Below are 14,893 nucleotides of genomic sequence, written 5' to 3'. Positions count from 1 at the left end.
CATGGTGAAGAAGGATCTGGGGGAATCCATGGTGCAGAAGGATCTGGGGGAATCCATGGTGGAGAAGGATCTGGGGAAATCAGTGGTGGAGAAGGATCTGGGGGAATCAATGGCGGAGAAGGATCTGTGGGAATCCATGGTGAAGGATCTGGGGGAATCCATGGTGGAGAAGGATCTGGGGGAATCCATGGTGGAGAAAGATCTGGGGGAATCCATGGTGGAGAAGGATCTGGGGGAATCCATGGTGGAGAAAGATCTGGGGGAATCCATGTTGGAGAAGGTTCTGGGGGAATCCATGGTGAAGAAGGATCTAGGGGAATCCATGATGCAGAAGGATCTAGGGGAATCCATGGTGGAGAAGGATCTGGGGAAATCAGTGGTGGAGAAGGATCTGGGGGAATCAATGGCGGAGAAGGATCTGGGGGAATCCATGGTGGAGAAGGATCTGGGGGAATTCATGGTGGAGAAGGTTCTGGGGGAATCCATGGTGAAGAAGGATCTAGGGGAATCCATGGTGCAGAAGGATCTGGGGGAATCCATGGTGGAGAAGGATCTGGGGAAATCAGTGGTGGAGAAGGATCTGGAGGAATCAATGGCGGAGAAGGATCTGGGGGAATCCATGGTGGAGAAGGATCTGGGGGAATCCATGGTGGAGAAGGATCTGGGGAAATCAGTGGTGGAGAAGGATCTGGGGAAATCAGTGGTGGAGAAGGATCTGGGGGAATCAATGGCGGAGAAGGATCTGGGGGAATCCATGGTGGAGAAGGATCTGGGGGAATCCATGGTGGAGAAGGATCTGGGGGAATCAATGGCGGAGAAGGATCTGGGGGAAACCATGGTGGAGAAGGATCTGGGGGAATCCATGGTGGAGAAGGATCTGGGGGAATTAATGGCGGAGAAGGATCTGGGGGAATCCATGGTGGAGAAGGATCTGGGGGAATCCATGGGGGAGAAGGATCTGGGGAAATCAGTGGTGGAGAAGGATCTGGGGGAATCAATGGCGGAGAAGGATCTGGGGGAATCCATGGTGGAGAAGGATCTGGGGGAATCCATTGTGGAGAAAGATCTGGGGGAATCCATGGTGGAGAAGGATCTGGGGGAATCCATGGTGGAGAAAGATCTGGGGGAATCCATGTTGGAGAAGGTTCTGGGGGAATCCATGGTGAAGAAGGATCTAGGGGAATCCATGATGCAGAAGGATCTGGGGGAATCCATGGTGGAGAAGGATCTGGGGAAATCAGTGGTGGAGAAGGATCTGGGGGAATCAATGGCGGAGAAGGATCTGGGGGAATCCATGGTGGAGAAGGATCTGGGGAAATCCATGGTGGAGAAAGATCTGGGGGAATCCATGGTGGAGAAGGATCTGGGGGAATCCATGGTGGAGAAAGATCTGGGGGAATCCATGGTGGAGAAAGATCTGGGGGAATCCATGGTGGAGAAAGATCTGGGGGAATCCATGGTGGAGAAGGTTCTGGGGGAATCCATGGTGAAGAAGGATCTGGGGGAATCCATGGTGCAGAAGGATCTGGGGGAATTCATGGTGGAGAAGGATCTGGGGAAATCAGTGGTGGAGAAGGATCTGGGGGAATCAATGGTGGAGAAGGATCTGGGGGAATCCATGGTGGAGAAGGATCTGGGGGAATCCATGGTGGAGAAAGATCTGGGGGAATCCATGGTGGAGAAGGATCTGGGGGAATCCATGGTGGAGAAAGATCTGGGGGAATCCATGTTGGAGAAGGTTCTGGGGGAATCCATGGTGAAGAAGGATCTAGGGGAATCCATGATGCAGAAGGATCTGGGGGAATCCATGGTGGAGAAGGATCTGGGGAAATCAGTGGTGGAGAAGGATCTGGGGGAATCAATGGCGGAGAAGGATCTGGGGGAATCCATGGTGGAGAAGGATCTGGGGGAATCCATGGTGGAGAAGGTTCTGGGGGAATCCATGGTGAAGAAGGATCTAGGGGAATCCATGGTGCAGAGGGATCTGGGGGAATCCATGGTGGAGAAGGATCTGGGGAAATCAGTGGTGGAGAAGGATCTGGGGGAATCAATGGCGCAGAAGGATCTGGGGGAATCCATGGTGGAGAAGGATCTGGGGGAATCCATGGTGGAGAAGGATCTGGGGAAATCAGTGGTGGAGAAGGATCTGGGGAAATCAGTGGTGGAGAAGGATCTGGGGGAATCAATGGCGGAGAAGGATCTGGGGGAATCCATGGTGGAGAAGGATCTGGGGGAATCCATGGTGGAGAAGGATCTGGGGGAATCAATGGCGGAGAAGGATCTGGGGGAAACCATGGTGGAGAAGGATCTGGGGGAATCCATGGCGGAGAAGGATCTGGGGAAATCAGTGTTGGAGAAGGATCTGGGGGAATCCATGCTGAAGAAGGATCTGGGGGATTCAATGGTGAAGAAGGACCTGGGGGAATCCATGGCGGAGAAGGATCTGGGGAAATCAGTGTTGGAGAAGGATCTGGGGGAATCCATGGTGAAGAAGGATCTGTGGAATCAATGGTGGAGAAGGATCTGGGGAATCAATGGTGGAGAAGGATCTGGGGGAATCAATGGTGGAGAAGGATCTGGGGGAATCAATGGTGGAGAAGGATCTGTGGAATCAATGGTGGAGAAGGATCTGTGGAATCAATGGTGGAGAAGGATCTGGGGGAATCAATGGTGGAGAAGGATCTGGGGGAATCCATGGTGGAGAAGGATCTGGGGGAATTATTAGTGGAGAAGGATCTGGGGGTTTTGGTAGATCATAAGCTCAATAATAACATGCAATGCCAATCTGCAGTTTCCAAAGCGAGCAAAGTCCTTTCTTGTATAAGAGAGGTGTGGACTCCAGAGAGAGAGATATCATCTGTACAAATCATTAGTAAGACCTCATCTGGAATTTTCAGTTCAGTTTTGGGCTCCAGTTCTCACAAAGGATATCGGGGAACTGGAGAAAGTGCAGAGAAGGGCAACCAAACTGATAAGAGGCATGGAGGAGCTCAGCTATGAGGAAAGATTAGAGGAACTGAATTTATTCTCTCTTGATAAGAGGAGATTAAGGGGGGATATGATCACCATGTACAAATATATAAGGGGTCCATATAGTGAACTTGGTGTGGAGTTATTCACTTTACGATCATCACAGAGGACAAGAGGGCACTCTTTAGGTCTAGAGGAAAAGAGATTTCATCTCCAAATACGGAAAGGTTTCTTCGCAGTAAGAGCTGTGAAAATGTGGAATAAACTCCCTGCTGAGGTGGTTCTGGCCGGCTCAGTAGATTGCTTTAAGAAAGGCCTGGATTATTTCCTAAATATATATAATATAACTGGGTACTGACATTTATAGGTAAAGTTGATCCGGAGAGAATCCGATTGCCTCTCTGGGATCAGGAAGGAATTTTTTCCCCTGCTGGATCATGGCTTTGCTGGGTTTTTCACCTTCCTCTGGATCAACTGTGGGTATAGGATTGTGTATATGGGTTTTTTTTTTTATTGGTTGAACTGGATGGACTTGTGTCTTTTTTCAACCTGAATAAATATGTAACTGTGACCCATTTACTAGTTACCTTGAGGGGGGAATTGTAAGATCCTCAGAGACAAAGCTGCCTGATGTGGGCGGAGTCCTGGTTTAGGGGAACCAATCAGCTCATGTCTAGTAATAATCTTTGTATTTCTATTTTAGTAGATGGACGGGAGATGAGGAAAACCTCAGAGGATTGTCTCACTTTGTCTCCAGACTGTAAAGTAGAAGATGAGGACATCACACAGTGTAGTCCAGGAGAAAACCCGACTACCTCAAATGTCCATCCGGCACCACACAGTGTAGATGGACCATCGTATTCCTCTTATCCTGAGGAACCTCAGACTGTGCGGGACGGTGCCGGACCATCGTATTCCTCTTATCCTGAGGAACCTCAGACTGTGCGGGACGGTGCCGGACCATCGTATTCCTCTTATCCTGAGGAACCTCAGACTGTGCGGGACGGTGCCGGACCATCGTATTCCTCTTATCCCGAGAAACCTCAGACTGTGCGGGACGGTGCCGGACCATCGTATTCCTCTTATCCCGAGGAACCTCAGACTGTGCGGGACGGTGCCGGACCATCGTATTCCTCTTATCCCGAGGAACCTCAGACTGTGCGGGACGGTGCCGGACCATCGTATTCCTCTTATCCCGAGGAACCTCAGACTGTGCGGGACGGTGCCGGACCATCGTATTCCTCTTATCCCGAGGAACCTCAGACTGTGCGGGACGGTGCCGGACCATCGTATTCCTCTTATCCCGAGGAACCTCAGACTGTGCAGGACGGTGCTGGACCATCGTATTCCTCTTATCCCGAGGAACCTCAGACTGTGCGGGACGGTGCCGGACCATCGTATTCCTCTTATCCTGAGGAACCTCAGACTGTGCGGGACGGTGCCGGACCATCGTATTCCTCTTATCCCGAGGAACCTCAGACTGTGCGGGACGGTGCCGGACCATCGTATTCCTCTTATCCCGAGGAACCTCAGACTGTGCAGGACGGTGCTGGACCATCGTATTCCTCTTATCCCGAGGAACCTCAGACTGTGCGGGACGGCGCCGGACCATCGTATTCCTCTTATCCCAAGGAACCTCAGACTGTGCGGGACGGTGCCGGACCATCGTATTCCTCTTATCCCGAGGAACCTCAGACTGTGCGGGACGGTGCCGGACCATCGTATTCCTCTTATCCCGAGGAACCTCAGACTGTGCAGGATGGTGCTGGACCATCGTATTCCTCTTATCCCGAGAAACCTCAGACTGTGCGGGACGGTGCCGGACCATCGTATTCCTCTTATCCCGAGGAACCTCAGACTGTACGGGACGGTGCCGGACCATCGTATTCCTCTTATCCTGAGGAACCTCAAACTGTGCGGGACGGTGCCGGACCATCGTATTCCTCTTATCCTGAGGAACCTCAGACTGTGCGGGACGGTGCCGGACCATCGTATTCCTCTTATCCCGAGGAACCTCAAACTGTGCGGGACGGTGCCGGACCATCGTATTCCTCTTATCCCGAGGAACCTCAGACTGTGCGGGACGGTGCCGGACCATCGTATTCCTCTTATCCCGAGGAACCTCAGACTGTGCGGGACGGTGCCGGACCATCGTATTCCTCTTATCCCGAGGAACCTCAGACTGTGCGGGACGGTGCCGGACCATCGTATTCCTCTTATCCTGAGGAACCTCAGACTGTGCGGGACGGTGCTGGACCATCGTATTCCTCTTATCCTGAGGAACCTCAGGCTGTGCGGGACGGTGCCGGACCATCGTATTCCTCTTATCCCGAGGAACCTCAGACTGTGCGGGACGGTGCTGGACCATCGTATTCCTCTTATCCCGAGGAACCTCAGACTGTGCGGGACGGTGCCGGACCATCGTATTCCTCTTATCCCGAGGAACCTCAGACTGTGTGGGACGGTGCCGGACCATCGTATTCCTCTTATCCCGAGGAACCTCAGACTGTGTGGGACGGTGCCTTCCTTAAAACACGTAAGAGGCTTTCCTGTCCTGAGTGCGGGAAGTGTTTCAGTTTTAATTCCAATCTTATAGTGCATAAAAGATCACATACTGGTGAGAAGCCGTATTCCTGCTCTGAGTGCGGGAAATGTTTTGTACAAAAATCAGATCTTGGCACACATCAGAGATCTCACACGGGGGAGAAGCCGTATTACTGTCCTGAGTGCGGGAAATGTTTTTCAGTCAAGTCCGCCCTTCGCAGACATCAAAGACTGCACACGGGCGAGAAGCCACATTCCTGTCCTGAGTGTGGGAAATGTTTTGTACAAAAATCAAATCTTCTCTCACATCTGAGGTCTCACACAGGGGAAAAATCTTATTTATGATCTGAGTGCGGGAATTGTTTTTTTTTTTACGAATATCAATACTTGTGGTACATCAAAGGCCTCGCACGGTCGAGAAGCCCTTTTCCTGTCCTGAGTGCGGGAACTGTTTTTCTGACAAGTCCCAACTTTACAAACATCAGAAAATACACAGAGGGAAGAAGTCGTATTCCTGTACTGAGTGCGGGAAATGTTTTTCAGAAAAGTCCTTTCTTTCCACACATCAGAGATGTCACATGAGGGAGAAGCCACTTTCCTGTCCTGAGTGCGGGAAATGTCACTCGTGGAAGTCCTGCCTTCACAGTCATCTGAAATGTCGCCCGGAGGAGAATGAACTTTCCTGTCCTGAGTGAGGGAATTGTTCCTCACTGAATTCCTGTCTTCCTGTACATCAGGGGGTCCCACACATTCCTGGAGGTGTATTAGTGAGTGCGGGAAATGTCTTGTATATGGATGTTGCTGGACATGTGGGGAAGAGGCACCCCCTGATATACACCTCAGATATACTCCATGGCTGATCTTCATAATGGAAGAAACAGTTCATAGACCTCAACCATAGCCTGATCTTTTGACAAAGATGTCCTATGGAATGGATGATACAACAGTGCCATCTAGAGGTCGGATTGGTAAATGTTTCTCCCATTGAAACATAGTCTTGAGAAAGGGGCCACACCTATGTGGGGGGATAATAAAACTTTCCAAAAAAAAGGCAACAACATAAGAAATGGCAAGAAACAGTTGATAAGGAGATCAGAGACCACCAAAGACATGGATGAAGTGTTGTACCGTGTCGGCCATTGATAGCAGGAGAAAAATAAAAACGGAGTCCTTACCTCTCATTGGCTGAGTACATTTTGTGGTGTAAACTTCTTGCAAGAGGTCTGTTTTCTCAAGCCGTCCTTCGGGACGAAACACGTCAACCCCACCACTTAAAAGGCGGTCCTCTAGGCCTTTTAAAATAAAAATGGAGTCATTATCTCTCATTGGCTGAGGATAACGTCCTATGAGACAGTAATAGGAGGTGACGGGTCCTCTTTATGGAGAGATCTGGGGTCTATAATGAATGTATACATCCCATGTGACAGTAATAGGAGGTGACAGGTTCTCTTTATGGAGAGATATGGGGTCTATAATGAATGTAAACATCCCATGTGACAGTAATAGGCGGTGACGGGTCCTCTTTATGGAGAGATCTGGGGTCTATAATGAATGTATACATCCCATGTGACAGTAATAGGAGGTGACAGGTTCTCTTTATGGAGAGATATGGGGTCTATAATGAATGTAAACATCCCATGTGACTGTAATAGGAGGTGACGGGTCCTCTTTATGGAGAGATCTGGGGTCTAAAATGAATGTAAACATCCCATGTGACAGTAATAGGAGGTGACGGGTCCCTCTTTATGGAGAGATCTGGGGTCTAAAATGAATGTAAACATCCCATGTGACAGTAATAGGAGGTGACGGGTCCTCTTTATGGAGAGATCCGGGGTCTATAATGAATGTAAACATCCCATGTGACTGTAATAGGAGGTGACGGGTCCTCTTTATGGAGAGATCTGGGGTCTAAAATGAATGTAAACATCCCATGTGACAGTAATAGACGGTGACGGGTCCTCTTTATGGAGAGATCTGGGGTCTAAAATGAATGTAAACATCCCATGTGACAGTAATAGGAGGTGACGGGTCCTCTTTATGGAGAGATCCGGGGTCTATAATGAATGTAAACATCCCATGTGACAGTAATAGGAAGTGACGGGTCCTCTTTATGGAGGGATCTGGGGTCTAAAATGAATGTAAACATCCCATGTGACAGTAATAATAGGTGACGGGTCCTCTTTATGGCGAGATCCAGGGTCTATAATGAATGTAAACATCCCATGTGACAGTAATAGGAGGTGACGGGTCCTCTATATGGCGAGATCCAGGGTCTATAATGAATGTAAACATCCCATGTGACAGTAATAGGAGGTGACGGGTCCTCTTTATGCAGAGATCCGGGGTCTATAATGAATGTAAACATCCTATGTGACAGTAATAGGAGGTGACGGGTCCTCTTTATGGAGAGATCTGGGGTCTATAATGAATGTAAACATCCCATGTGACACTAATAGGAGGTGACAGGCTGCTTTATGGAGAGATCTGGGGTCTAAAATGAATGTAAACATCCCATGTGACAGTAATAAGCGGTGACGGGTCCTCTTTATGGAGAGATCTGGGGTCTATAATGAATGTAAACATCCCATGTGACAGTAATAGGAGGTGACGGGTCCTCTTTTGGAGAGATCTGGGGTCTAAAATGAATGTAAACATCCCATGTGACAGTAATAGATGGTGACGGGTCCTCTTTATGGAGAGATCCGGGGTCTAAAATGAATGTAAACATCCCATGTGACAGTAATAGGAGGTGACGGGTCCCCTTTATGGAGAGATCCGGGGTCTATAATGAATGTAAACATCCCATGTGACAGTAATAGGAAGTGACGGGTCCTCTTTATGGAGGGATCTGGGGTCTAAAATGAATGTAAACATCCCATGTGACAGTAATAGGAAGTGACGGGTCCTCTTTATGGAGAGATCTGGGGTCTATAATGAATGTAAACATCCCATGTGACAGTAATATGAGGTGACGGGTCCTCTTTATGGAGAGATCTGGGGTCTATAATGAATGTAAACATCCCATGTGACAGTAATAGGAGGTGACGGGTCCTCTTTATGGAGAGATCTGGGGTCTATAATGAATGTAAACATCCCATGTGACAGTAATAGGAAGTGACGGGTCCTCTTTATGGAGGGATCTGGGGTCTAAAATGAATGTAAACATCCCATGTGACAGTAATAATAGGTGACGGGTCCTCTTTATGGCGAGATCCAGGGTCTATAATGAATGTAAACATCCCATGTGACAGTAATAGGAGGTGACGGGTCCTCTATATGGCGAGATCCAGGGTCTATAATGAATGTAAACATCCCATGTGACAGTAATAGGAGGTGACGGGTCCTCTTTATGCAGAGATCCGGGGTCTATAATGAATGTAAACATCCTATGTGACAGTAATAGGAGGTGACGGGTCCTCTTTATGGAGAGATCTGGGGTCTATAATGAATGTAAACATCCCATGTGACACTAATAGGAGGTGACAGGCTGCTTTATGGAGAGATCTGGGGTCTAAAATGAATGTAAACATCCCATGTGACAGTAATAAGCGGTGACGGGTCCTCTTTATGGAGAGATCTGGGGTCTATAATGAATGTAAACATCCCATGTGACAGTAATAGGAGGTGACGGGTCCTCTTTTGGAGAGATCTGGGGTCTAAAATGAATGTAAACATCCCATGTGACAGTAATAGACGGTGACGGGTCCTCTTTATGGAGAGATCCGGGGTCTAAAATGAATGTAAACATCCCATGTGACAGTAATAGGAGGTGACGGGTCCTCTTTATGGAGAGATCCGGGGTCTATAATGAATGTAAACATCCCATGTGACAGTAATAGGAGGTGACGGGTCCTCTTTATGGAGAGATCCGGGGTCTATAATGAATGTAAACATCCCATGTGACAGTAATAGGAAGTGACGGGTCCTCTTTATGGAGGGATCTGGGGTCTAAAATGAATGTAAACATCCCATGTGACAGTAATAGGAGGTGACGGGTCCTCTTTATGGAGAGATCCGGGGTCTATAATGAATGTAAACATCCCATGTGACAGTAATAGGCAGTGATGGGTCCTCTTTATGGAGAGATCTGGGGTCTAAAATGAATGTAAACATCCCATGTGACAGTAATAGGAGGTGACGGGTCCTCTTTATGGAGAGATCCGGGGTCTATAATGAATTATTTTTCTCCCCCTTGGTGGCAGTGGAGGTGACCCCATCTATAATGGAAAATTGAATCCTTACCTTTCCGTAATTGTCCTTTCCTGGTGCCAATCCATGGCAGCATACGCATGGTTGGTTGATCCACCCCCCCGGCCAACTCATAGGACCAATATAACTCTATAAAAGAGAGCAACTTTAAGGCTCTTGCCACATCCAATTGGTGCAGTTTTGATGGATTCTGTTCTTCTGGGAATATTGGAAGGACCCATTCCTGATTGGAGTGAAATGAGGAAGGGACCTTAGGTACGAATTGATGGATAGGCTGAAGGACTACCCTGTCTGGCTAGAAAACGATCTAGGGATCTCGAGAGCCTAGGGCAGGGGTCTCAAACTGGCGGCCCTCCAGCTGTTGAGAAACTACAAGTCCCATGAGGCATTGCAAGGCTGACGGTTACAAGCATGACTCCCTCAGGCAGAGGCATGATGGGACTTGTAGTTCCGCAACAGCTGGAGGGCCACCAGTTTGAGACCCCTGGCCTAGGGCTTGAATTTCTGAGACTCTGATGTAACAGCCACCAGGAAGGTCACCTTCAGTGTGATGTGAAGAACAGCCTTCCGTAGGCGCAAAGGGAGGTGCTGCAAGAACATTTAGCACCATCGGTAAGTCCCATTTGGGGTATAGACTTCGTCTTGGTGGTTTTAGCCTTATTACCGCCCTTAGAAAGAATTCCACCGGAGGATTTAGGGCCCACCTGGTGTCCATGAGAGCTGTGAAGGCCAAGATATGCACCTTCAGGGTATTAATGAATAACTCTAAATCTAGGCCGGACTGGAGAAATTGCAGCACGTTCTGAACCTCTGGTCTTAGTGGGTCAAACTGCTCTCTTTGGGCTAATTCGAGAAGCTTCTGCCAAATCCTGCAATAGGTATTGCTTGTGGAGGCCTTCCTTGCCCGAAAGCAGAGTTTTGATAACACCCTACTTCTTCCAATCTCCTCCCCTCAACTTTCAGACCCTTTAAATTTAGAGTCTCTGGATGCGGATGCACAAAGTCTCCCTGAGACAGAAGGTCTTGAAGATGTGGGAGGGATTACTGCCAACACCATCAGTCTCTCCTTGCTGAGTCGTTGGAGAAAACGTAGGATCATAGGGACTGGAGGCAAGGCGTAGGCCAAGGGGAAATCCCATGACTGAGCTAGCGCATCGACGCTTCTGAAAGCAGAGGCCCTGGAGAAAAAAAGCCTTTACGAGCCATCAGATTGGATATAATTATGAATAACGGGCCTGGAAATGTTGCTCTCACTCACGCGTGTACGGGGATATGCAACGCGTGTAATACAATCAACATTGTCATATAAAGGGGCCCACAACATGTGCGTTTACATTCATATGTGTATGTAGGTCGGGGCTCAAGGTACTTGGGTGTAACTTTACTTTTAAGCCCCATACACAGTGTCAGATTTTCTGCTGATTTTTTTCTTTAAATTTACCACAACCAGGGGCGGACTGACCATTGGGGCACTCGGGCACTGCCCGAGGGCCCCATGCTACTAGGGGGCCCCATCAGGGTTGCCAGCCTCAATAAAACCAGGGAAAGTATGTGTCTGTGTGTGTGTGTGTGTTTACTGTGTGGCCCCATAATCTCCTATTGCCCGGGGGCCCCATAATCTTCTATTGCCCGGGGGCCCCATAATCTTCTATTGCCCGGGGGCCCCATAATCTTCTATTGCCCGGGGGCCCCATAATCTCCTATTGCTCGGGGGCCCCATAATCTCCTATTGCCCAGGGGCACCATAATCTTCTATTGCCCGGGGGCCCCATAATCTCCTATTGCCCGGGCGCCCCATGAGTTGTCAGTCCGCCTCTGACCACAACCATATAATATGAGGTCAACCCTTAGGATTTTCAATTTGTATGTGTAGCGCCGGATCCCGACGAGCATGCGCTATATGTTTTGAAAATGAATATTCCTAAAACCACAGTTGGGTTTTAGGGCTAATTTTGCTAAATTATGTTTTCAGTACCAGTCTAGTTGGATTGCACTGAGTTCTCCTGGGCGGCAGGTGTCGCTGTCACCGCCATCAAGTGGTAGAACTCAGTCTAGTTGGGTGTATTGAGTGCCATCCCTTTCTCTGAACCAGCCCAGTGGGAGGGTTTTCCTGCTGTGTATTCTGGGAGGTGGTATTTAACCACTTGAGATCCGCGCTATAGCCAAATGACGGCTACAGCGCGGATCTCCTTTTCCGGGACGACGTCAATAGACGTAGTCCCGTGTACGTGCGGCCGCAGATCACCGGCGGCCGTGATCGGGACATCAGTCCCGATCACGGCCAGCCCTGCTAATGCCTACCTGCCCCCTGCCAGTGCCCACCTGCCCCCTGCAGTGCCACATGTACTAAAAGTAAGTGCCCCCCGTCAGTGCCACCCAGCAGTGCCCATAGTGCCACCCAGCAGTGCCCACAGTGCCACCCAGCAGTGCCACCCACAGTGCCACCCAGCAGTGCCCACAATCTGCCTCAAAGGTGCTGCACCCCAGTGCCACATATCCGTGCCCAGCAGTGCCACCCATCAGTGCCCAGCAGTATCACCTATCAGAGCCACCTATCAGTGCCACCTATCAGTGCCCATCAGTCCCATCTATCAGTGGTACCTATCAGTGCCCATCCATGCCACCCATCCGTGCCACCCATCCGTGCCATCTTATCTGTGCCCATCTTTGCCCATCAGTGCCGCCTTATCTGTGCCCATCGGTGTTGCCTTATCTGTGCCTATTAGTGCCGCCTTAAAGAGGAAGTAAACCCTGATGAGTTTACTTCCTCTTTTTTTCCCTGCAAAGGTAAAGCATAATGGACTACTATGCATCGCATAGTAGCTCATTATGTGTCACTTACCTGACACAGGAGCCAGCGAAGTCGCCGCTGATCCCTGTAGTCCGTCGCATCCATGTTGCTGGTGGCGTCTCGCAGCTCCGACGAATCACAGCGGCGAAGCCGCGATGACGTCACTCCCGCGCATGCGCACGGGAGTCGCGTCTCGCAGCTCCGCCGCTGCCACTCGGCGAAGCCGCGATGACGTCACTCCCGCGCATGCGCACGGGAGTCGACAAATTTGGCAAATCCATTCATGGATTTGCCGCATTTAGTGCGCCTGCGCGCCGCTGTCTACGGCGCATGCGCCGTAGACAGCGGTGCCCATTTTCGGGCAAATATCTCCTAAACCATATAGGTTTAGGAGATATTGCTTGGACCTACAGGTAAGCCTTAATCTAGGCTTACCTGTAGGTCCAAGTTGTTTGGAAGGGTTTACTTCCTCTTTAACTATGCCTATCAGTGCCCACCAGTGCAGCCTATCAGTGCCCACCAATGCAGCCCATCAGTGCCCACCAATGCAGCCCATCAGTGCCCACCAGTGCAGCCTATCAGTGCCGCCTCATCAGCGCACTTCAATGAAGGAGAAAAATGACCCGTTTGCAAAATTTTATAACAAACTATTAAACATGATTTTTATTTTATTTTTTGCATTTTTTTTGTTTGTTTAGTAAAAAATAAAACTCCGAGCTGTAATTAAATACCACCAAAAGAAAGCTCTATTTGTGGGAAAAAAATGATAAACATTTCAATTGGGTACAGTGTTGTATGCCCGCGCAATTGTCATTCAAAGTGCATCAGCGCTGAAAGCTGAAAATTGGTCTGGGCATGAGGGGGGTTTAAGTGCCCAGTAAGCAAGTGGTTAAGGTACTGAAATCACGTGTTTCGGGGGTTCCGGTCCAGAAGATATTTTCTGTCTGTTTGGTCCTGGTCCTTCTGACCAGCCATCATGGCCCTACTGGCCTGGGTTGCGGATCCATGCAATTCTGAGCATCGGGGTTGGATAGCCCGAGGTGAAGCAACTGCAGGGACAGGCCTGAATGGATTTGAGACCCTAATGATCCAAGGGTGGTCCGGTGCCGTCTCATCTGAGGAGAGGCCCAGCAACTGGAGAAGCATCCAGGGGAGGACTCTTCGGGAGAAGGCCATGCGCAAGGCTGGCTTCTCTGAAGGAGCCTGGAGGCTCAGTTGAAGGACACTTTGTGGATCTATATTCATACGGTATCGCCGGACCGGCTGAGAGATACTGGTACCGTAACGGTAAGCCCAACAAAACCAGCAGCTCCTTCGGGGGTCAGTGCTACATATGCAACCAGGCAGGGCGTCGCACTATATGGTTTTGGTAAATCTGAAGACAAAATCAGCAGAAAAACTGATAGTGTGTATGGGGCATTAGACTTTTTTTTAAACCTAACTTTAGGGCTTTCCCATAAGTGAACAATAGCCTCCTTTATGACAGGTTCTCTTTAATGAGACATCGGGGGTCTATTAGAACAGATGTTCGCTGGTCTCCCTCCCCTCTACATGGCAACATCTGCCATACCAGGACCGCAGGTGGGATAGCGAAGCCTGGGAAACATGGCGGGGGTGGTGACCAATGGGAGAAGGACCCCCTTATATCAATGGTCATTGTAGTGGTCACTTATGTTGGTGACCAATGGGAGAAGGACCCCATTATATCAATGTTCAGGGTAGTGGTCACTTACGTTGGTGACTAATGGGAGAAGGACCCCCTTTTATCAGTGGTACGTGTAGTGGTCACTTATGTTGGTGACCAATAGGAGAAGGATCAACTTATATCAGTAGGAACGTGTAGTGGTCACTTACATTGGTGACCAATGGGAGAAGGACCCTCTTATATCAATGGTCAGGGTAGTGGTCACTTACGTTGGTGACCAATGGGAGAAGGATCCCTCTTATATCAGTGGTCAGTGTAGTGGTCACTTACGTTGGTGACCAATGGGAGAAGGACCCTCTTATATCAATGGTCAGGGTAGTGGTCACTTACGTTGGTGACCAATGGGAGAAGGATCCTCTTATATCAGTGGTCAGTGTAGTGGTCACTTACGTTGGTGACCAATGGGAGAAGGATCCCTCTTATATCAGTGGTACGTGTAGTGGTCACTTACGTTGGTGACCAATGGGAGAAGGACGCTCTCATATCAATGGTCAGGCTAGTGGTCACTTACGTTGGTGACCAATGGGAGAAGGACCCTCTTATATCAATGGTCAGGGTAGTGGTCACTTACGTTGGTGACCAATGGGAGAAGGATCCTCTTATATCAGTGGTCAGTGTAGTGGTCACTTACGTTGGTGACCAATGGGAGAAGGATCCCTCTTATATCAGTGGTA

The 14,893-nt window shown here is 49.3% G+C and overlaps 2 protein-coding genes across 2 annotated transcripts in view; both read left to right on the top strand.

The window, feature by feature from the left end:
* Positions 1 to 14,893, top strand: part of LOC143955469 (uncharacterized) — a 158,493-nt gene that overhangs the window by 64,316 nt on the left and 79,284 nt on the right. The window lies entirely within an intron of this gene.
* The window catches only part of LOC143956128 (uncharacterized), a 40,679-nt gene that overhangs the window by 7,476 nt on the left and 18,310 nt on the right, over positions 1 to 14,893 (top strand). Inside the window, exons 4-5 of the mRNA XM_077466260.1 lie at positions 3,674 to 5,828; positions 5,918 to 6,022. Coding sequence (XP_077322386.1) covers positions 3,674 to 5,828; positions 5,918 to 6,022 — 2,260 coding nt within the window. The remainder of the gene's footprint in view (positions 1 to 3,673; positions 5,829 to 5,917; positions 6,023 to 14,893) is intronic.

Source organism: Lithobates pipiens, unplaced genomic scaffold (assembly GCF_037356315.1).
Source record: "Lithobates pipiens isolate NorthernLeopardFrog02 unplaced genomic scaffold, aLitPip1_a1.2 Scaffold_35, whole genome shotgun sequence".
NCBI lineage: Eukaryota > Metazoa > Chordata > Amphibia > Anura > Ranidae > Lithobates > Lithobates pipiens.
Note: the sequence above shows the minus strand (reverse complement) of the source record. Positions and strands in the feature narration are given on the sequence as shown.